Consider the following 23,975-nt stretch of genomic DNA (forward strand, 5'->3'; position numbering starts at 1 on the left):
ACTAAAAGAACCTCTGAACAGTTTAAAGTAGGTCGTTGTCTCAACGACCCTCTTACTATATTTTATCCATTGAGTTGAAAAATGGGTTGTTGTCGCTACGACCCTTCTTCACATTGCTTATACATTTCTCCATTTTGGTCCGTTGACACAAAGAATGGTTGAGTAAAAGACCTGGTTCTCTCAATATAAGCATTTAATATAATTTAGGGTCGTTGAGACAACGGCCCATCTTTTGAAATATTCAACTAAACATGCAAAAAGTGGCGTTGTTGCTACGAGCCCAGTTGAGTAATTGACCCTTTTCATTCATTTTACTGGGTCGTTGTCACAACGAACCTATGTAGAAAATCTTAAATATCAAAATGGGGTCGTTGTCTCAACGACCTGTAGACTAAATGACCCTGTCTTATTTGTTATTTTCTCAGAAAGGGTCGTTGAGTCAACGATTAGTAGTGTAAAAGACCCGTCACCCTCCGATGCCATGATTGAGCTTGCTTTGTTGTCTCGATCGAGAGAATGTGTACGCACGGAGTTTTGAGAACCATACTTCTGTAAAAAAAAAAAACAACTAAGGTTAGTTTTATAACATTCTTAATATTTGTAGCCAACGTAAGATAGTAATTTTGATATCTGCATTGTTCTTCTGATCAAGCACGAGCATGGTTTATATTAGATAAATATTGCAGTTAAAGGTGAATTTTAATGTAAAATTTGAACTGTATTATCTGGATGGTAAAGTCTATGTTTAACAGTGATTGCAGAAACACTTGAAACAAAATTTGCTGTTTCTCTTCAGTTTACTCTATGCTTTCAAACTATAAGTGTAAAGAAATTTAAATAGTAATTAAATGATATAAACATATATTTCTTTTGTCGCATTATATATGTTTGCAAAGAACAGCTGATTAAATTTGAAAAGGCTCTTTCACTTAATAAGATAATATGTTTGCTGCAATGCATTTCTTACGGGTATTTCTGTAACTTTTAGAGACCAGTGGGGCGGAATCCTGAATCGGGAACGGGATAAAAAGTACCCTATGTCCTTCTCCCAGTTCTTAGCTACCTCCCTACCAATTTTCAGCCAAATCGGTTTAGCCGTTCTTGACTTATAAATAGTGTAACTAACACGACTTTCTTTTATATATATAGATTGTTAGTATTATACAGTATTATTGTGTTTACCAATATATAGCACTACCATAATTTCATCTCGTATTGTATATTTTTATTGTGTTTGCTGTATGTTTTACTATTATTATTATTATTATTACTACTCTTATATACTTCTTACTTTGGATGTAATTCTATTTACTGTAAATTGAGAGTACAATGAAAAGAAGAAATTTAAGAAACTTGAATGTTTAATAACCAGATTTAATTAGATTTTAACATAAACATCTCTGTTCCTCTAAATTTCTATTCATAATTTCTAATAATTATAGGTGATAATAACAAATAGAATGATTTATTTTTATTGGTCTATCGACATCACAAATTTTATGGGACAACAAACAAGCTTCATTAACCCGTAGTGTGCATCCATTTAGATACATCATCCTGACGAGTACTACTCCCGGTATTGTCACACACTTACCATATATTGCCAAGAAAAGAGTTAAACTAGGTAGTATAATAACTGGAAAAGTAAGTTTTTAAATGAAGTAGTTTTACGCAAGTTTGTACACGAGTATTTATAACATTTATTGTATACTAATACGTGATGTCAGATCAAAGGTAGTCATTTACGTCGGAGACGCTAAATAAGAATATTAATGTAAATACATCAATACATTTATTACAAGGATTTCATTTTAATCAAAAATTGTCAAATTATTAAAAACAGTTCGATTAATGTTATATTAAACTGTATTAGTGGTTTTTAAAATATGACTCCATACATTCAACGCCTCAAACATTATTTAGATTTAAGGAAATTAAGCAAATCTGAATATGGTGAGATAAAAATACAATAATTAATAAATTGCCTTGGTGCGGAAACGTATAAGCTACTTAGTGTTTTGACAGCTCCATATTTACCAAATTCTAAGGCAGTATATCAAATGACATTACAGAACATCACAAGTTTGTGCAAAGGACTCAGCGGTCTTGTGAGACAGTTGCTGATTGTGTGAGAAACCATAAAACTCTTACAAACTCACTGCAATTTACGTGCCTTGAATATAAAAGGCCGACATCAGTTTTCATTTAGGATCCTAATTCATTCATGGTTTAAATAACTCCGAAATTTGGAAAAAATTGGAAGGGCAGTAGAATAGCCTTAAGCATCGAGTTATCAAAAATCGAAAGTAATAATAAGCAGAGCACTTTTCATTTCCCTGAACTGAATATACAAAAGGTAGAACGGAAATCTTCTACAAACATTCCTGCACAAAACGAAACCCGTAAACACTCCATCCAAAGTAAATCGGAATAAACTCTCGACTTATCTCAGATGAAAATGCTTCGGAGGTGGAGATGGAGATTACAAAACCAATACATACAATAAAAGTAATTTAAGATGTTTTCACTAGAAAAAGATTTTCCATTTAACTAGTTTATGTATGAAAACATGATTAAAACATTTACACCAACACCAAGATTCAAAATCTAGTACATCACAGGATAACAATCTTAATGATAATACCATATAGGTAGTCTGAATGGAATGGATACAATGTACAGTTTACGGACATGATGAAGAAGTACATCGTTCAAACTGACACCAATATATGTTCTATGGAACAGGACTATATTCCATTTCAATAAAGGAATTTCGGAAATTATTTCCTTCTAAGAAGATTGTTAATTTAAGCTTGAGTTTGGAATCTTATACAAGTGAGGTGATTCAACCCACTGGGTTTACTATAGTTGAAGTTAAAAGCTAGTTGTACTGTTAACTTCAAAATTTGCAATAATGCAATGATTCTGTATACATTTTTAAACAGGTCGTGGACAAGATTGTTGGGAGACAATTGATACAGAACATAGATTTAGTTACAATGTTGTCATCTCTTTAATACATAAATCATGTGAGCTCTTGCAAAGAAAAAATTGCAAGAATTTTGTGATGTATTGAAGATAAAGTTTGTAAAATACTGAATGTTTCTAGTGAATTCAAATTAAGATATGTTATCAGTTAAGCCAATGCACATACTTTACTCAAATTAAGGACAAAGAAGAAGAGGAAGAGAAAATGGTCAGAGTAATTATTATAAATATAATAGAAAAAGTGAAACATACTTGAGTATACAGATAGTTTCAGCTGAAGAAAAACTGTTCGATAAGTTTATGTGTGTTATAACAAAGTTACATTAAATAAATTTATAGACTAAAAATATTCTATTCCAAAAGTAGATGATATATTTACAAAAATGAGAGGTGAAGAATATTTTTGTACGTTGGATGTCCATGAAGCATGCCTCCATGTTGAAATGAGCTCGATTAAACAGAATATAAGTATGCAAAGAGCGCAATATAAAGTAAATTTATTCTATATTTGGGGTAAAGAACACCCCTAATATCAAGCAGAGATTCATGGACCAATTGTTTGGTAACCTCGGTTGTGTATCTTGTTTTTATGACATAGTCATAGAGTGGTCTACACTGACAGAGACTTATGAGTCTAAATGAAAACTAATACAATAATTTTGAAATCTCAGTTAAATAGTCACAATATCAACTGTAACAGCTTGTTCAAAATCATCCGTGGACATACCTTGGGATTGAATTAGTGTTGAATTCGTTTATGGGGTGTTTTTATTGTTATAGTTGACGCGTATACCAAATGGTTAGATGTAATTTCGTTGAAAAACATAGCATCACAAAACACAATCAATATATTGAGAGATATCTGTGCTAGGTTCCGATTCTTCCTCCTACAATAGTAACCAATAATCGAAAATAGTTTAATTCCAAGGATTTCCAGAGGTCTAATTGTATAAAATACAAAATAAACCAGTCCAGCTAATCTATGATGAAATAGGCAAACCAAGAAATACAGACTAAAAAGAAGTGTGTGAAAGCCACAATTGATATACCAGATAATTTAGTATTTGTTCATTGTACGAATATGTAATACATTCACTTGAAATTGTGCAGACCGTCTATACAGTAGAGAATAATTCAGAAATCTTCTACGCACAAAAGCCTGGCAGAGTTAATGTTGAAAGGTACACTACAAACGAGACTTGATCTGATCAAGAGAGGTTTACTACATACCTGAACATAAGTTAAATATTAGAGAGAATAATACTGTATTTCAGAGGCCGTAAAGATAGTTTAAAGTTAGTGAGTCAGTTCAAGTTCGCTTCTATCATGCGGGAAATGATGAATTGAGGTTTAGTACAATTACCAAAAGAGATTGGTTGCTTTATTACTGGATTGGAGTAGAAAGACAGATTTGGAGAAGACATGTGGACCAAATAAGACTCTGTAATGTTATTCGATTAAATTACAACACTATAATAACTACATGAGCTCCACAACGTATTAGTGAATTTCGAAACGGTCCCTTGATTGATATTTCACCGACACAGTTTGATTCAATCTGATCTCCCATTTTCGTTCCAAGACGTCCCAACAGAATTAGAAGACATACGTTAACAATGGATTTGTAAGATGAGAAGACATGTGAATTATTTTCAATATTCATACCATACGATTGTATTATTAAAATTGACATCATGTTTACTTTTTGTTTCACTTAAAATAAAGGGAATTATATTTGTTCATTGCACAAATATGTAATACAAACCACTTATAGTAAAAGACGTTCAGTGATAAAAAATTGAAGGCAATACTGGCAATACTGATTCGACAACGTAGCTTTGACTAAGATGTCTTGTTATATTAACGGCACTGGCTTCCCTCATTTTCTACGAAGCCTTTGTTGGTTAGTTTTGTTTGTCTTTGTTGACTCAACCACCGTTTCTCATAAAATATCAGCTGTACAGCAGATGATGCTACTTCAGACATTCAGTCAGTATTCAATGTTTGTTAACAAGCACACGAATTTGTGAATTCGTTTGTTTATATTTTAGTTAACCTAAATATTTAATTTATTCTTAAATATTCATATTTATTTAAAGTTTCAGAATATAAATGCAGTCATATAGACATAAGCTATGTCATTAATTGTATTATGAAGAAAATAAATAAAACTATGTTTAAAAAGCTAAATTAATAGGCTAATTAATTCAGAGTTCTAATTATTATGGAAACACAAACTGACTCATTATCAAAAAGCATAGAACAATATGAAACTCAGGTAAGTTGTTGGATTAATATGATTTTATTAGTAATTAGTTTACATTTAGTTTTTTATTTTATTTTTGTTGTTATAAAAATTTTAAAACTAAGGATCAATTGAAGCCATTTTTTTTAAGTGATCAATTTATGTTAGCATAGTTAGGTTAGTATTGACCCTCTACCTGCTGGTAATATTTCTTAAAATGCTAGGTAGCCTATGGATTATTATAAGCTATTATTATGATTATGATTTAATTTTAAATTCCTTAGAACACCTGAAAGGATAACTGAGTGGTAACTAGCTATGTTACCTAAAACTTATTTATTTAGCCTATTATTTATAATAACTTGTATACTTTCATTTCCAAAAAGAAATTTAGGTGCAAACCATATATTTCACAAAAATTATTAGCGTTTTAAGTTAGGATATATCTGTCATCAATCTAGGGGACTAGGAGAAATCAGAGTTTCTGGTTGAGGGAGGATTAACTAAGTAGGGATAGTTAAGAGGAGGGAGTAACGGAATGGTCAATATTCAAGTAAAAGTTTAGGAAGAAAAATAGTTCTACCCTATTTTTCTTCCTAAACTTTTACTTGAATATTGACCATTCCGTTACTCCCTCCTCTTAACTATCCCTACTTAGTTAATCCTCCCTCAACCAGAAACTCTGATTTCTCCTAGTCCCCTAGATTGATGACAGATATATCCTAACTTAAAACGCTAATAATTTTTGTGAAATATATGGTTTGCACCTAAATTTCTTTTTGGAAATGAAAGTATACAAGTTATTATAAATAATAAATAAATAAGTTTTAGGTAACATAGCTAGTTACCACTCAGTTATCCTTTCAGGTGTTCTAGAAGAAAAATAGTTCTACCAAGTGCATTTGAAGAAAATTAAAAATTCTACCTCCATGGTGAAGTTAAGTGTTTTTGTTCTAGCTTACGTTCATGATGAAGATTATTCATTGTTTTCCATTGTTATCTTGTTCCTTTTTTTATTGAGCAACTTCGGGTAGGGTACGATAAGCGGATCCGGTTTTTTATATCGAAATTGGCAAACAATATTACTCAATCATAACCACCGATATAATCAATCGATACTGATTAATTATTTTGAACAATTAACTTAAATAATCTATATCAACAGCTGTAACACTTTCAAATAATGCACGTTTTTAAGGTAATATTTCAATTTTACATAAGTAACATTTGATTATTAAAAATGGCAGTCAATTTTAGAAAACTACACGTCATTGCTTTAGATATGCGAAAGATGATAAGACATGTTTTCGTGGTTTCATCATGTTGGACTCGTACGAAAAAATCCATTATGTGAAATTTATGGGAAAGAAACAACTGTAACTGTGAGAGAAGCAAATATGGTCGTTTTCAGTTTTCCTAATTTTAGTTATAATAATTTCATTTCATTCATTCATTCATTTAAAAAAGATTTTATTTCACAGTATTTACAAACTTTACAATAGATTTATACAAAACAAAAACAACAAACAATATAAAACCATTGATCTTGAAATATTTACAAACTTAAAAATAATTAAATAAATAATAATATAATCTTCAAAACAAACTAAAAGTAAACTTAACAATCAAAAAGAACTTACAAAAAAAAAAAACAAAACTCAATAATTGTGAAATAAAATAGAGCATCCAATAGGCAAAAGCCCGATGAAGGATGCACATCAGATTAAACTAACATAATAAAACTAAACTCAAAGAAGGAATGAAACCACTACATAAACAATATATAAATAAGAAAACCATACAAAATTTATAAAACAAGTCATGGACGTAAAAATAAAAAGATTAATTGGAATTATAAAAGGTGATAAAAACGAACTAAAATGTACACATTATTAATTATTTCATTCAACAATTTTCGGAAAGCACTCGCAGTTATCCAACAAAAATAAAAACATGTTAAAACTTTTTAAGGGGACAGGTACGTCCCTATGCTACCAATGTTAAATTTGCTATTTTTCGGTACCGTTTTAATAAAAAGTATTTGACCTAAGGGCTTGAAATTTGGTGTGCTTATTGCAATGACTAATACTGACAAAAATAAGGTGTTATAGACTTTTCCTAACTATAGTTTGTGTTTTATAACTTTTTTTATAAAGCAATAAAAAAATCGAATAATTTTGAAACATTTTATTTTTTTAAGAAACTATTTTTTGAAATATATTTCTATAAAACCTTATAATTGTTTATTATGTTATAAAGAACTCCTATGCAAAATTTATTTGAATTTGGACCATTAGTTTAGGAAAAAATTGTACCAACGTTCGGAAAATGTGTATTTTCGGAAAAACACATTTAAAAATAAATTACGTATTTCTATGCAATTCAAAACAAACAACTTACATTCAATAAGCTTCAGGGTCATAATCTGGATTATCTGAGCCTTCTTCATTTTCTACAAGCCTCCTCTTCCTATTTATTTTTGCTTGAGAAGCCCTTTTTTCAATTTCCTGTAGTTGTTTTTCAGCATGGTACACACAAACTTGATCTTGCGATTTTAGTCCAACAACACTGTTTGGTCCACAACTGCCACATAACTTCTGTAGTACTTTTACTTTACTAAGGACACCCTCATTATAAGATATAACTGAGTCAAGCACTCCAATCTTTAGAGTAGATAGGCCTACAAATGTGTTTTTTGGTATCCTCGACCAAATCAGATTATTAAATGACTCATTTTGATTCTGAGTTTTGCCGTGCAAGCACTTTCTAAGCAAGTTGGGATCAGCTAAATCTTTATAAATTGGTTTTATAGTTTCCTTGATGACCATTGGTAAATGCCCACAGCCAACTACTTTATTGTACAGTGCATTGTAAGATATGTCTAAAGCGACTACTCATGGTGACTTCGCGCTTAATGTCCCTTTCAATCATTACGTAAATTAACTTTTACACTATGAAATAATTATGTAAAGTGCATTTATTTGGTATCATTTTATTCAGGAAAAGGCAAGGAATAATAAATGCAAAATAACAAAATTTGTAAAAAAAATCTTTTTTGGACGTACCTGTCCCCTTAAAAAACAATTTAATGGTGCTAAATGATCTAATTTAATGGAAATAAGATTAAACAATCTTGGAGCATTAAAAGTAAAAAAAATGTTTGAAAACAGTTAGGTTAGGCTTTGGAACCGGAACAAGCAAACTTCTGAAATTATATCTAATATTACGTTTGAGGGCCAGGTTTTAGCTTCTTATGAAAAATAGTTTTAATACCTTATATATGTAAAGATTTCACAAGGGGAGTATTTTAAAATTTAAAAATAGTGGTCAGGAATGATTGGTCTTATTTGATTTAGTAATAATGCGGATAAAGGATTTTTGAAATGTAATGAGAGGAAATGTAATCATTAGGTGTATAAGTGATTGCCAATAAAATATAATACTGTCTCTATGCCTGTAGTTTTTACAGTATCAAAAACAGTAATTTGTTTCATCACTGTAAATATTAAATCCATATTTTAATTTAAAACATATGATTGTTATTGAGGACTGTAGATACTTTTATATTGATTGATAGTCTAGGATTTGAGATGCGAATATTAGGTATCGATGATTACATTCTTCGATATAAAAAATCGGGTCCACTTATCGTACCCTACCCACAACTTCTCTGGGCAACCAAAGATTTACAGTATTTACTAGCATCCATAACTGAAACTGCTTATTGCTCAGTATTATAAAAACAATGATACCCTCCAGTGTAAAACTTCATCGTTAACCATAATTTCGTGTTATTTCACAGACTGTTCTATTATAATTTAATAGTAACAAAAATTAAAAACCAGAAATATAGATTACATATTAGTCTTTATGATCTGATAAGCTTTAGCAGCATCACATGTGTATCTTAATAATGCTCTCTATAAACATTAGAACCTTTTTAAATAATTTATTAACTCACTATTAAGGTGAAACTAAATATTAATTTTAAGGCCTATGGCATTAAATGGTAAATTTTGAATGTTCACAGCTCATACAGATCAGGCATGCTATCAACTTGGCGTCAAGCAGCTCTGAAAAGCAGGATTTATATGTACTTGAGAAGGATATTGTAGAATTAATCTCCCTGACAAAGGAAACATTGTCAAGTTTAAGACAAGAATCACCTACTCAAGATTCAATCTCCAATACAGATCCAGCCGATGAATTATCTGAAGAGTATGCTTTATTCAAGGTACTATGCCAATAATTTCTTTACATGTAAACATAAAAATCATTAGGTGTATAAGTGATTGCCAATAAAATATAATACTGTCTCTATGCATGCAGTTTTTACAGGATCAAAAACAGGTATTTCAGGGTTCTCTATGTAAAAATGTATTTGCCTAAAATTATGGAAATGAAATTTTTAAATCAGTTAGAAGCATTTTGATTATTTTTATGATCAAATTTCCTGTTTTTTATAATAAATAATAGATGACTTAATTAATATATAAAACAATATTTATTCGTCTATTGAACAAAGTGGACATAAATGCGTTGGTGAGTAAATAATTGTATTACCAATGTAAATTATTTGTGTTAATAGCACTTGTGATTGATAAATATTGAATCCATAAAATATATAATATAAGACCTTTAAAACTTGTATAGCTTGTTTATGAGATCATAATGTAAATATGAAGTACGTTGAATCAATTCCAATCAAATGGGTTGGAAGTAGTATTAATTATAATATTTATTTACAGGCTGAACTTGCTGAATTGGAAGGAAGCTCTGCTGGGGGAAATAACAATGAAGATGATGAAAGTATAGAAGAATATGCTGTGAATAATATACCTGAAGAATTACAAGTGGGCAATAGTTTTAAGCATTAAATAAATTAATAACATTACTAGCTATCTATACATCTTATATGATGTTCTATCTATATACAAAAGTGCTATTTTGTTGTGTAATCATTGGGATTTTGTAAACTATGATAGTTTTCAAAATTGTAAAATTATGAACGTACATTATTTTGAATATTTTTAATGCTAGGCCAAATTCAGATGTAAATATTGACAGGCTGAAAATTACAAGGTAGAAGTATGCCAGACAATGCGTTGCCTTACAGGCTTCACAAAGGATAGGATAGTTAGGGACATCTTTTGAGGGGATATGCACTATCATTGAACTTTGAGTTACCTATTTAGAAATAAATTTGGAATGCAGTCAGTTCTGTAGTTCAATTTGTTCTTGACATATCTCCATGAGATAGAAACTAGTACTCTGACAAATTCCTTAGAATGACATGCACCATCATCAAATCTTCCATATATAAAAATGAGGTTTCATGTAAAGTTTTCAGCCTACAACTTTATTTGTTCTCGAGATATTCTGCAGACAGTTAGGCTTCACTAATGCCCAGTCAAATTCCACTTATTGACATTTAACGTTATCATGCCTATACAGGGTGAGGCAGACCACCCGTACAGTACGTATAGCGGCCAAACCAAATGAGGTAAATTATTCGTAACAACTAAAATCCCCCTATTTCCACCCCAAAGAATATGGAGAAATTATTTTGAAATCTCTAAAACTCCCCAAAAGGGTAGTTTTTTTGGGGGGTAGGGGTAGTTTTTGGAAAATTTTCAAATGTAAAGGTATGTTGAGTTAAATACCTCATTTTAAAGGTATTTCTTCAAAAATATTTAGTTCAAGGTATTTAGTACAAAAATAGATTTTTTAATAATTTTACTAAGTAAGTTTGTATTAATATCAAAACCCAATGAAACAAATGGAAAACAAGTTGGACTTTTACGTTTAATTTGTTTTTAAATAACGTAGTAAAAAACACATCAGGATTTCTATCAGTGTAACATGTTTCAAAAGCAATTTAACCGTGGTGTTCATGTTTAACAATCCCAAATATACAAGTTGCACTGACTTTTATAAAAAATACATTGAGTAAAATTATTAAAAAATCTATTTTTGTCCTACAGTTTTGAAACCATTGGAGATAGAGGCAAACTTTAAATGTAGAACATGTTTATTTTTTAAAGACCTTCCTAATTATGTACAACACAACCTAGGTTGCTATTTGATTTTTTTTAGATTGGGGCTGTTAAGTATTTCAAAATGCTATGTATTTTAAAATGTGTAAATTTTGGGGTAGGGTGGCATTTGATGATATTTTTTTATAAGCCGTCTCATCATTAGTTTTGAATAAAAATATCGTCTGTCTACATTTGTGCAGGTAGTTGCAATAAATTTTCCCATAAACCCCTGATTTTTTAACGTTTTGGTGTACCCTGTACATAAGCGGCAAGATAGGTTCAAACTGTTTGCATCAAAATAATCAAATAATCACTACCCTTTTGGGGAGTTTTAGAGATTTCAAAATAATTTCTCCAAATTCTTTGGGGTGGAAATAGGGGGGTTTAAGTTGTTACGAATAATCTACCTCGTTTGGTTTGGCCGCTATACATACTATACAGGTGGTCTGCCTCACCCTGTATATGTAGAAATGGTGTTTCATGGAAAAGTGTAGGCCAGATCAATATGCTCTCGAGATGTCTTGTGGATAGACAAACAAAACCTTAAATCTCTGAGTGATAGGAATTTCAAATTTTATATTCTGTATTCTATTAAACGTTGAAGTAAACAAATCTTTTGTATTTGTGATGAGATACTTTAAACCCTCAACCAAAAACGTTAAATGCAAACTATTTTGTTCATTTGTATATTTATTATGGTGAATGCTGGAAATGTGCGTAAATTGTATAGATCATTAAGACAGGGGATTGCTTGTTAGCAGTCATGATAACTCTCGGCCTTATGTTGCGACAAGAACAGAGATGTGGTTGAGCAACTTTTACTAGGACTTACTGGACCATCTGCTATACCAGCCCTGATTTATAAACAGTCTTTTTGGAAAACTTAAGATTTCTTGATACTTAAACTAATTAAACATATGATTGTGTTGTCACATCACAATGTTTACAAAGACCACTTGATTACAAAATCAAATTTACTATCTGCTGATTAAGCGCAAAAGAGAGTATTTAAGACCAGTGGGGCATAGTCTGGATAGTTTTTTTGAAATAGGAATAGACCTGTATGTTAACCAACGACTCTAAGAATGTCCATGTTGAATTTCAGTACAATCGATCCATTAGTTTTACATGATTGAGTAACATGAACACATAGACAGACACCATTTTGACAGATTTGATTTAATATTTATAGTGATTGTAGTACAATTTACAATCAATCATAAATAGTTTCTCTCTTGCCCCCATTATAAAATGGTTCTTACATAAAAATGTAAATTGACAATTCATTTTATTGAGCGCTAGACAATTAATTTACAGGTAGGAAAAATCTTGAGTTCTGTAAGTATTCTTTATTATATGTACTTGATCTAAGACATGTCTACACCCATTAAAGAGTTAATAAATGTAGCTATGAATAGATTTTCTTAAGTTAACATATTCCAGAATTTAATATAATAAAAGCTCAAATGTGTTTTAGGAAGAAATTCATGCACTGAAAGGCTCCAAATGCCAAGCTCCCCATAAAAAGCATTGGGGAGATGAAAGTTATTACAATGCACTCATTATGGACATAGAAACAAAAGAAAGAGTGACCGATATGAATCACATTCAGGTCTGTTTTAGAACTGTTACCAATTATTTTAAGTTGTATTTTATGTTACAGTATTCTTTATAATAATATGTATTAATATTTTGTACACATTATTTTTTATTCTGCATTTTGTTGTAGAAAGTATGATCTCTTGGCTTTATTCAGCTCTTTCTCCATAGACTATTAGCACTACACAATTTAAGATTACGATTAACTGGTTGAATTGGATGAATTGGTTATTAAGATTACGATTAACTGGTTGAATTGGATGAATTGGTTATTAAGATTACGATTAACTGGTTGAATTGGATGAATTGGTTATTAAGATTACGATTAACTGGTTGAATTGGATGAATTGGTTATTAAGATTACGATTAACTGGTTGAATTGGATGAATTGGTTATTAAGATTACGATTAACTGGTTGAATTGGATGAATTGGTTATTAAGATTACGATTAACTGGTTGAATTGGATGAATTGGTTATTAAGATTACGATTAACTGGTTGAATTGGATGAATTGGTTATTAAGATTACGATTAACTGGTTGAATTGGATGAATTGGTTATTAAGATTACGATTAACTGAAAATAATTTCAGGAGAAAAATGTGTAGATAATGTATTGATTCCGATAAAGCACTCATTTTAAGAGCAATTATCGCTTTTAAACTCTACAGAATCTTCTAGATTTATACAGCAACTACAGTATAATACATCAAATTCATTGTCGCACAATTAAAGAAAGTGTAATTGTTAATAACTTATGATTTTTGTGGTTTACAATGGAAACCAATTTCTTCTGACAGTAAAAAGTATAAGTGGTTCAAGGAGTCAGGATGTATATGGCTTTTCTAGTTGGGGTGTTAAACTCTGTTAACATTATTGTAGAACCATTGGTAGTACATTGAATTATTATGGTTTTTTACTCACTGTTTGTTTCCAGAAGTAAGAAAAGAAATAAGAATAACACTGCAAACTTTCATTGCAATAATTTGTTATATTTGCGTCAGTGGTTTAAACGATAAGATGTTTTGCTACCTTACTTAGAAATTTTACGTTTATGTTATTCAAAAGAATTTTGAAAACAAATTTTGAATTAAGTCCATTTATTTATTAACTTTTGGCAATTGATCACATAACATTTTGAATTAAAAATTAGAATATTTTGTTGTTAAAGAGCATGAATTGTAACTGTTTAGTTTATGTTAAATTTACCTTGTTTTCCCATTTTATTCTTACTTCCAAAGCTGATTTCAATGATTTATTGATGTAAAGAACCAGTGGAAACTATTATCTAACTATATATGATTTCAGCTGAATGTAGACCATATGAGCTGAGGACATATGATTTTAATTAATGAGAACCTTTAAGATAATGTAATCTGTTTACGAAAGATAGAAAAACAGGTGTTAAAGGAGGTTCTGTTTAAAAAATTGGTTTTAAAGTTATGGCTGTTTAAACAAACAAGATGACTTCTGTGTAATACAAATTATGTGAGAACGGCTTATTTAGCCTTTTTCAATCCATTATAAGGTATGGACTAGTAGTGTGGGGCAATGCAAGTAAAATTAATAACATTCTTATCCTTAAAAAAAATCTATAAGAATTATTACTAACTCACAGCCACTTGAACATTGTAGACCTCTTTTTACTATTTGTAAAGTTCAGACCATAATAAACGTGTATCTTTTTGATCTTATGAAATATATCTTTCAAAATCCTCAATTAGTAAAGCCTAACAGTATAAAACACTCCCACAATACCAGGAATAAAAATGCTGCATCTATTATTTTTAATAGATTGAGCAAAACTTGTGAAAGCCATTCTGTTATTGCACTGAGGGTGTACAACCATTTGTTACCCTTAGTCCAAAAGTACAATAAAACAATTTTTGAATAAATATTACTTATGGCTGTTAGATAACCCATTTTATGCACTGGACGAGTTCTTCCGATTAAAAAACATTTTATTTGAAATTCCCCAATGCCACTGGCTGTATTTGAGTATTGTGGTTTATGTTTGCGTAACTTAAGATATAATTAATCTAAGTTTTATAACTGACTTGGCTATATTTATAATGAAAGATGTAATGAGACTTTGTCAATTTTATGGAAATAAAAAATGTTGATTGATTGATTGATAGAATATAAAATGAGATAATTGTAATATGAAACATATTATAGAACATCTTTAATATTTAATTTAATTTTAAAAATATTCCTAATTACAATAATAATGGCATGAATACTTTTATATTGTACACTTATAGTCCATTTGAATTTTTAAAGTCTTATTTCTAGCTTTACAGACACTTTGGGGAAACAGTACTAGTGCTAAGATTGCTTTCATTTGGCAAAAGAAAGTAATCAGAATTATTGCAAATGTTGGTAATAGAGTTTCTTGTGTTCCAATTAAAAAAAAAGAATTATGACCCTTCCATCCTTGTATATTTATTGTATTTTACTTAGCATTAAATAAAAATTAGACAGTTTTATTAGTAGACAAGAAATGCAATTCTACTGTACTAGAAAAAATTACATGCTTAAACAGATGAATGTTCAATTGGAGAAAACCTAAGGCACTTTTGTCTATATGAGGATTAAACTTTTTAATAAACTTCCTAAAAAAGCATGGCATGTGTCTATTAGTAGATTTAAAAATGTTGTAAGTAATTGGCTTGTTGATAACACATTTTATTCTTTAAATGACTACTTAACCTGTGATATTAGTATTTTAATTTTTTAATAATTAAGATTTTGTTAATAGTTAATCTCCTGTTATTTATTTATTGTTGCTAAATTTATTTTATTTTAATTTTTATATGTTGTATTGTTATCTATTTATTGTTACTTATTATTTGTTTTGTTATTATCTACTTATTGTTATTTATTTACTATTTAATTTATATTGTTTATAATGTTTTAGATATGTTATATATAATTAACGAGATGCTGCTAACACCATATTTACTTTTATTTTCTTTTTAATGGGCAAATTGTGGCGTTATTCACATTTACCATGTATATATAAAATTTACTTATTTTGTATATTTCTAATTATTACACTTGTTTTATGGGATTTTAAAAGTGTGATAGGAGTTTAAGTTATAAGAAAAAGTGAAGTTGTCCATTGCATTGTGATAAGTGGTGCTTAAAAACAATAAAGATTTATTTAACCCATTGCAGATTGAAACATCTCGTCATGCAGTAGCTCGGCCTAGCAGCATGGTAACTGGCTCAGGTTACAAAAGTGATCTGCTTTTGTTTGACTTTCTAATAGTTCTAAAGATGTCTTGTGGAATGCAAGAGAATCATTACTGAATTAAAAAAAAAAATTTTTTTATTTTTCTTAAACACCTTTGTAAATATTCTATGGATTGCAGTTATATATAGAAGTTGAAGAATCAGCTGATTTTGCTCTTTGCTATGTAGCGCTACTGGTCTATTATTTTCCTCAGCTGTTTTTACAACAGGAACTAGTTTTGAACCGTATCTGTTTTATTGTTTTCAGTTAAGTGTACTGTTAATATTATGTGCTATTATGTACTAATACTATAAGTAATAATATAAAGTAATAAACCAGACAGTTCAATGTGGTGTGGCATTGCAGTTCTGTTACCGATTTGTAAATTAACTTCCACACGCTGTGGGACACTTGTGGCCAATCAAATTGATCTGCAATGTGTTAAAAAGTATGTAATTAACTAAATTTTTTACTTATGATTAGGAAGAAGTTGTGTATTATTAATGTATAACAGCCCAGAATGTATATAGAGAGAGTACCACACTTTAAATAAAGAGTGTAAACACAGTATGTACTACTGTGTCGATATAGCTGCACTGTAATGTTGCAGGTTAATAATCATTTTGATTTGTTTTAGGTGAGAGTTATGTTTGTGAATCCCACAGAGAGAGAAATGTTACCGTGCCCTTACTATTTGGATGGAGAATGTAAATTCACTGACGACAAGTGTCATTTTTCACATGGTGAGCTGGTTCCTCTAGAGAAAATCAGAGAGTATAGGTAAATGGAATCATAATCTAATTGATCTTTCCTGTGGAAATCTGTTTGGATTAGTTTTAAGTGAATTGAGGGAGGACCCCCTGGAACAGCGTTCTGGTATCTCTCTCTGAAAAAGTAGACTTTTGGTTTGTTTGGTAGACTTTTCTGTACAGATCAGAAGTTCTTAAAAATTAAGGTTTTCAAACCTTATATTTTCAATATTTTCCTTTTTTTCTGAGATCTTGGCTCCCAGACTCTTGGGAAGTTTCATTTACATCACCTCCAGTTCTAGAAATAGAGCAGTGTACCACATAATTTCATTTTGCAACAAGGAAGTTTAAATTTTTTATATGATATTTCAAATATACTAATATAATTTTCATTGTAAAATAAAATGGTGTTGTAGATACATAAAAAAACTTTCCTATATCCCCAAAAATATGGTTATTTCTTAGTAGATTACTTAAAATATTGCAAAATTTGTATTTAATAATGTGACTAATATTATACTAAAATTTAACAACCTGCAAGATACATAATTTGTACTTATTTACTCTTTCTTCCATGGCAATCAAAGTCTGGGTTGATATTTAACCGTACCGACATGTCTTTTCCATCTTCCTTTTAGCCACAGTTACATCCATATCCAGTAGTTATTGTAGAAAACCTCCCCTTATAAGAGGAGGAAGCAGTGTATATGCCAGGGTAGGGATGGAATTTCAAATAATTATCTTGGAAAATTAATTGTTTTCCTCTTGTATTTGAAGCTTCAGCAATTTTACTAAAAAAAGAAAATGTCTTAATTGTAACTATTTATTGCACACCTGATTCTGATGTTAAGATTTTCTTCTGTTTACTAGATACACTTTTACAATTTTTATCAAAAACATACAAAGAAACCATAGTTTTGTCAGGAGATTTTAACATAAATATAATTAAAAATTCATTTGAAAAGGAGTCCTTTCTTAATTTATTACGCACTTACAATATGTATTGCTTGAACCTGGAAAACACAAGAGGAGAGGCATGTTTAGACAACATTATCACTAATATAAATACAAGAAAAACTTAAATGTAAAGTAGTAGAACCTCACCTGTCTGACCATGCTGGCATCTTAGCTAGCTTATATAAATCTAATCTGACAAACATACAATGTGCTGTAAAAACGAATGACATGTACAAAAAAATAAGAGTGATGACGCCTAATCACCATTGATAGTTTTTAAAAAAACTACTTCTTGAAGTAGATTGGACTAGGCTTAAGTTTTTTTTATACTGTTGACGAGGCATTTTCTTATTTTATTAATTTATTGACTAGTTTATATATGAAGAAACATGTTATTTAAAAGAAGTTATAGTTAAAAATTAAAAAAGGCCAAATATTCAATGGTTTTACGCCAAAACTTAAGAATTTTAGAAGTTTTGTTTTAGTTTGTTATGACAATTTAAAAATAGTAAAGGTACAGAAAGAGAACTGTTGGCTAAATCAGTGTACAAGGAAGCTAGAAAACGGTATAAAAGCCTTGATTAAGGAAGAAAAGCTATTGGCAAATGAAGATTACATTAAGAGGTCTAAAAATAAATGTAAAGCTGCATGGAATATTATCAAAGCTGAAAAAAAGCACAGAATCACAATCTAATGAGTCTTATATTGATTCTAATGTTTTTAATGATTATTTTATAAATGTAGCACTAGATATGAATAAAACTCAAGTACCTGATGATTTTAGTGTAGCTCTTAGCTTAGTAAAATAATTATGTAAATAGTTGTACTCCAAGAAATACGTTATATTGGAAAGTAATTGTTGTTGAAGATGTCCTAAAGTGTGCTTCTGAATTAAATCTATCGGGTAGTGAAGATTACTATATGGTTTTTCGAATAAGATTACTAAACAGATTATCAGTGTCATAGCTGAACCACTAACTTATCTATTTAATCGAATGTTAATTGAAGGCACATTTCCTCAATGTTTAAAAATAGCAAAAGTAAGTTCCTATCTATAAGAAGGTGATAAAACAAACCCTTCCAGTTATCGTCCCATATCTTTAATACCTATTTTTAGCAAAATATTTGAATATTGTATCAAAAACCAATTACAACAATTTTTTCATGCTAAATGGTCTCTTATGTAAAGAGCAGTTTGGGTTTTTACCAGGACTGAATACTACAAAAAGCTGTAGAAACTCTAGTTGGTAATGTTATTCATAATTTTGAGTATAAAACAACATCATCTGCAACCTTTAATTGATTTGTCTAAAGCCTTCGACAGCATACCTCATGAGTTTACTTATAAGTAAACTTTATTGCTATGGTGGTGCAAGGTAGTGAGTTGAATTTTGTTGGTATCTTATTTGAAAAATAGAAAACAAATGGTTGTTCAGGGTTCTACTTCGTCTCTCATAAAAACAATTCAAATTGGTGTGCCACAAGGCTCAGTTTTAGGTCCTTTTTTATTTATCGTTGCAGTTAATGATTTTCCTTTCAATTTACCCCTGTATGTCAGTTTTGTTTGCTGATGATACTACTCTTCTAAATCACCATAGTACACTTAATGGTTTAATAAAAATACAAGAAAATGCAATGAAGGTAGCAACTGAGTGGTTTCAGGCTAACAGGCTTTGTTGTAAACAATAGCAAAACAGAAAAATATAATTTTTTCAAATGGACCATGTAATTTACAAATGTTTTTAAGCCTGTTAAACTATTAGGAATCTTTTTAGACAGTAGACTAAGCTGGGAAAGCCATATAGAAAATCTTGTACTAAATTGGCGAGAGTAATTTTCCTATTGCGCAAATTGAAACTCTGCATCACCGAAGAAATGCTAATAACCTCCTACTATGCCTTTTTCCACTCCCACTTAGTCTATGGAATTTCTTTATGGGGAAATAGTAGCCATTCAAATAAAGTGTTTGTCTGGCAAAAAAAAAGCAATAAGAATTATAAAAAAATCTTAATGAAAGGGAATCTTTGCCTGCAAGCTTTTAGGGATTTAAATAATCATGACATTGCCCTGTTTGTATATATATTATTGTTTACTGGATGTGAAAGCAAATCTGCAAAGTTATAACTGTTAGAGAAACCATACATACTTATAAAACTAGAAAAAAGTACATGTTGGAGCTGCAAGGACCAGGCTTGAAAAAACAAAAGGTAGTCATATCTATATGAAAATAAAACTATTTAATAAAATTACCAAAAGGAGGATGGATTGTAAATATAAATAGGTTTAAAACGAGTTTGTAAGCAAATGGCTTAAAGAAAAGGCATTTTACTCTGTGAATGAATATTTGGCCTGTGATATTAGTTCCTTAAGTTTATAATTTTGTCTAGTCAAGTTTTAAGTTTTTTAACCTTTATTTTATAGTTTGGAGATTTTATGTTTTAAACCACCTGACTTACATATTTTTAAATATTTATATTGTTACATTTTAAATTGGGTTTTAATTGTATGTGTTATTTGTGTTTCTATGTCCAGTCTGTGTTTTTTATATATATTTTACCCTACAATGCTTTCTTATTTCTTAAATAATTTTTTATACAACCACTCTCTATTTATACCAATTATTAGTTTTGTAAGTTCCTATATCTTGCAACATTCCTGTTAATTTTAAAATAAGTCTCCAATTATAAAATTGTTAATTTTTTAAGTATTACTGCCCAATAATGTGACGAAGTCTATTGTAACTAATTATGTTACTTAATGACTAATAAAGACATCTTGAATCTTGAATCTTGAATATCAGATTCTAATAGGATCCACCATTTCTGTCTTGGCCTTCCTCGGTTTGCCTTCCTTCTGGGTTTCTTTTTATAAATTGTTTTAGTCAATATTTCTCTCCTCTTCTGAGTATGTGTCGAGCCCACCTGATTTGTCTGCACTTTAATCTCTCTCACTATGTCACTAGCCTGGTAAAGATCCCTAATCTGCCTCTTGTGCTTTCTTATTGGTCCAAATACTTTCCGAGTACTTTATTCTCAAAGACTATTAATTTTTGTTCCTCTTTCTTGATAACTTTCTAAGTTTCAGACCTACAAAGCAAAACTGAATGTATTGTTGTTTTATCTAGTCTTATTTTTTGTGACAACAATTGTAACGACTTAATTCTGTTACAAGCCTATAGACATCCGTTAGCAAGATGTAGCCTGTTTTGTGTTTCCGGTTATTCTTTATTGTTATTTTGATATAACTAATACCAACTATTTAAAACTTTCTATTTTTTCAAACACATCTATTTTTTTTTAATCTCTATTTACATTTTGATTCCTCATAAAGCTTATGTATTGTTTTCATTATTCTCTCTCAATCCCATTTTTTCTGTTTCTTCTTTAAACATTCTTGTTAATGTCTCTAGATCTTTTATGTCCTCTGTTAATATAACTACATCATCTGCAAAGACTAATACATTGATTTTACACCCATTTCCAATACCTGCATTCATTTTTGCAAATTTATGTATTGCCTTCTCTACAGTTAATTATAAAATGATTGTGGAGAGCGCTATCTCTCTCCCTGACTCTTACTTTACTTTGAAGATACTTCATCATTCATTTATTACTCATTTTAAAATCAGTATGATGTAAAATTATTTTAATTTAATATTATGCTTTGATTTTTCTAATATAGATAGTAACCTTATGACCAATACTATTATTTAAGTGTTGTTGTCAATAATCTATTTATATTTATAGTATTTTGTTCATTTATCATGTTCTTTTAAATTATTTTCTATGTTTTTACAATGGTAAATTGTACTAAAGTTAAGTTAAAGAGCAGACTTTTTAGTCCTAACTTCATCTCTGAAAAGGCAAGTTTCATTTTATTTACTCGGACAGAGCATCTCGAGTCCCTGATGCTCAGCACAAAATAGAGTTATTAGTGTTTGTGGAATACCAAACTTCTCCATTCTATTTCTTAGCTTTTCTCTGTTTGTAATGTCATATGCTGTTTAGAAGTCAAGGAACACAGTATAGAATACTTTATCATACTCCCAATATCTAGACACAACTTCCTTAAGTGGAAATATCTGACAGGAAGCCCTTCAGATATGACCATCCATCCCTTCATAAAACCTGCATGGTGGTAATGAATTATATCATCTATATAACATTCTAAACGATTTAGGATCATTACTTTGTACTTTGAGGGACAACAGAGTACAACTTTGTAAGGGATACAGAGTAATGAAATTCCTCTAAAATTTCTGCATTCTTCCGTTTTTTTTCCTTTTTTATGTATGGGTACATTGCTTCCTGCCATTCAGTTGGCATTTATTATCTTGCCCATATGTTGTAATTATTTTCAATACCTTATCTATTGTAATTTCTCCTCCTTCCTTCAGTATCTCTTCTGTTATTTCATCTTTTACCTGGAGCTTTGTTTTTCCTTAGTGATTGCTTCTATCTCCTCGTCTTTAGTTGGTTGTTCTATACAAGGTTACACATTATAATACTTTATTGCTCTTTCATTGTTTAATACATCATTTTCCACTTCAGCATTCAGAAGTTCACTGAAGTATTTTTTTCCATTGTTGCAGTATTTGTTAAATTTTGATTTATTAACATTTTTCCATTTTTTCTTTTTATTTCATTCCGGAAACTGAAGAAAGAAAGGTTTTCATTGCTGTTGTATACATTAAATAATTCGTACGACAATATTTAGTTTTTATAACTCTTATTGTGTATATAAAGTAAGTTTTGAAACATTTCAACATTAAAAATTAGAAATATAAACATTCAAAATAAGGCTCCATTTGCTGTTTAGCAAGTTTTAGATAGCTATAGAGTATTAAGTAAAAAAATGTGTTGTATATGTTCGGTGTAGAGTTATTTTTTAGTGAAGGTGGAGTTTGACTCACCAAACAATCTAGCACCAAGTGAATTGTCCAGTAAATTTATTATATCAGAAACTCTGTTTCACTGTTTGTCACTCATACTATTGTATTATTATAAACCGTGTAGAACATGTTCCTCTTTATTGCCTTTCAGGGAACCAGATTTTAAATCAGTGAAGGAAGGCTCCCAAGTGTTGGCGAAGCAAAAAGACAATTTGTGGTATCGTGCTAAAGTCGACACCATCCTCAGTGACACCCGTTGTCTCGTCAAGTTTCAGACTGAGGGCTGTGAAATCGTGGAGTTGGACTTGCATGACCTCTTGCCTCTGGATAGTGAGTACAGATCAATCAAACTATTGTAGTTATTATGTTAAATTAAAAATTATTTAACTACATTAAAAGTCTGATTTCTAATTGTCCAATCCGTTGGTTATTCAGCAGTGTAAACAAATATTTGTCTGTAACAAATCCTTATGAAACGTGTTACAGTTTTTCTGAAAATATTAGCTCTTTTTTGCACAGTTCCGCCACCTCTACGTCTAGAAATCGAGCACTGTGAAATTGTAACATGGAGAAAGTGTTATTTTTCACAAAATTAATACACTACTGATGGTGCTTTTTACTTTATGAAGGCACAATGCATTTTATATGAAAACGTTAGATACTGCAGTAGAACTGTTTTCCTTGAAATTGTATAATGCGACACCCAGTCCCTGCGGTCTGTAAATAACTATTGACACCGTGGCAAAGGTGACAACTATCTGACCTTTGTAGTGATCTTTTCCCTAATGTGGCCAGCTTTAAAGATAGGTTAATTTCTACAAATAACATATTTAAATAGTATTAACTATTTCAATGCGAACACAGTTATCTACATAAAGTACTTAAACCAAAACAGATTACATTAAAAATTGTTCGACTGAGTTAATTTGTACTTTCCAAGTCGCCACTTGACTTGTTCACTCCTGACCTTTCCAGAAACAATTAATTTACTGTGAATACATCGCTAGAAATAATTCACCACTCGGCCAGCCCTTCATCCTCCCAACACATCTCCTGCTTGCCCTAATATTACTCTACACTATATTCATACTGATCGGCTGCCCAAAGTAATGGTAATCTTATGCTAGTACTCAACAGTCCTGAAGCGACACAGGTCCTGTCCAACCACTACCTACACTGTGGTTTGTGCCATGTGTGGTTTGGTCATTGTGACCCATGATTCTTCTCCTGGCTGTTACTGAGACAAATTATGGAAAATTCATCCTTGAAACA

General features: G+C 30.3%; 1 protein-coding gene across 1 annotated transcript in view; it reads left to right on the forward strand.

Moving 5' to 3' along the window:
• Positions 1–4,972: 4,972 nt before the first annotated feature.
• Positions 4,973–23,975, forward strand: part of LOC124360601 (zinc finger CCCH-type with G patch domain-containing protein) — a 31,013-nt gene continuing 12,010 nt past the window's right edge. The window contains exons 1-6 of the mRNA XM_046814347.1: positions 4,973–5,266; positions 9,264–9,467; positions 9,982–10,086; positions 12,749–12,883; positions 16,744–16,886; positions 22,855–23,033. Coding sequence (XP_046670303.1) covers positions 5,213–5,266; positions 9,264–9,467; positions 9,982–10,086; positions 12,749–12,883; positions 16,744–16,886; positions 22,855–23,033 — 820 coding nt within the window. The 5' untranslated portion in view covers positions 4,973–5,212. The remainder of the gene's footprint in view (positions 5,267–9,263; positions 9,468–9,981; positions 10,087–12,748; positions 12,884–16,743; positions 16,887–22,854; positions 23,034–23,975) is intronic.

Source organism: Homalodisca vitripennis, chromosome 4 (genome assembly GCF_021130785.1).
Source record: "Homalodisca vitripennis isolate AUS2020 chromosome 4, UT_GWSS_2.1, whole genome shotgun sequence".
NCBI lineage: Eukaryota > Metazoa > Arthropoda > Insecta > Hemiptera > Cicadellidae > Homalodisca > Homalodisca vitripennis.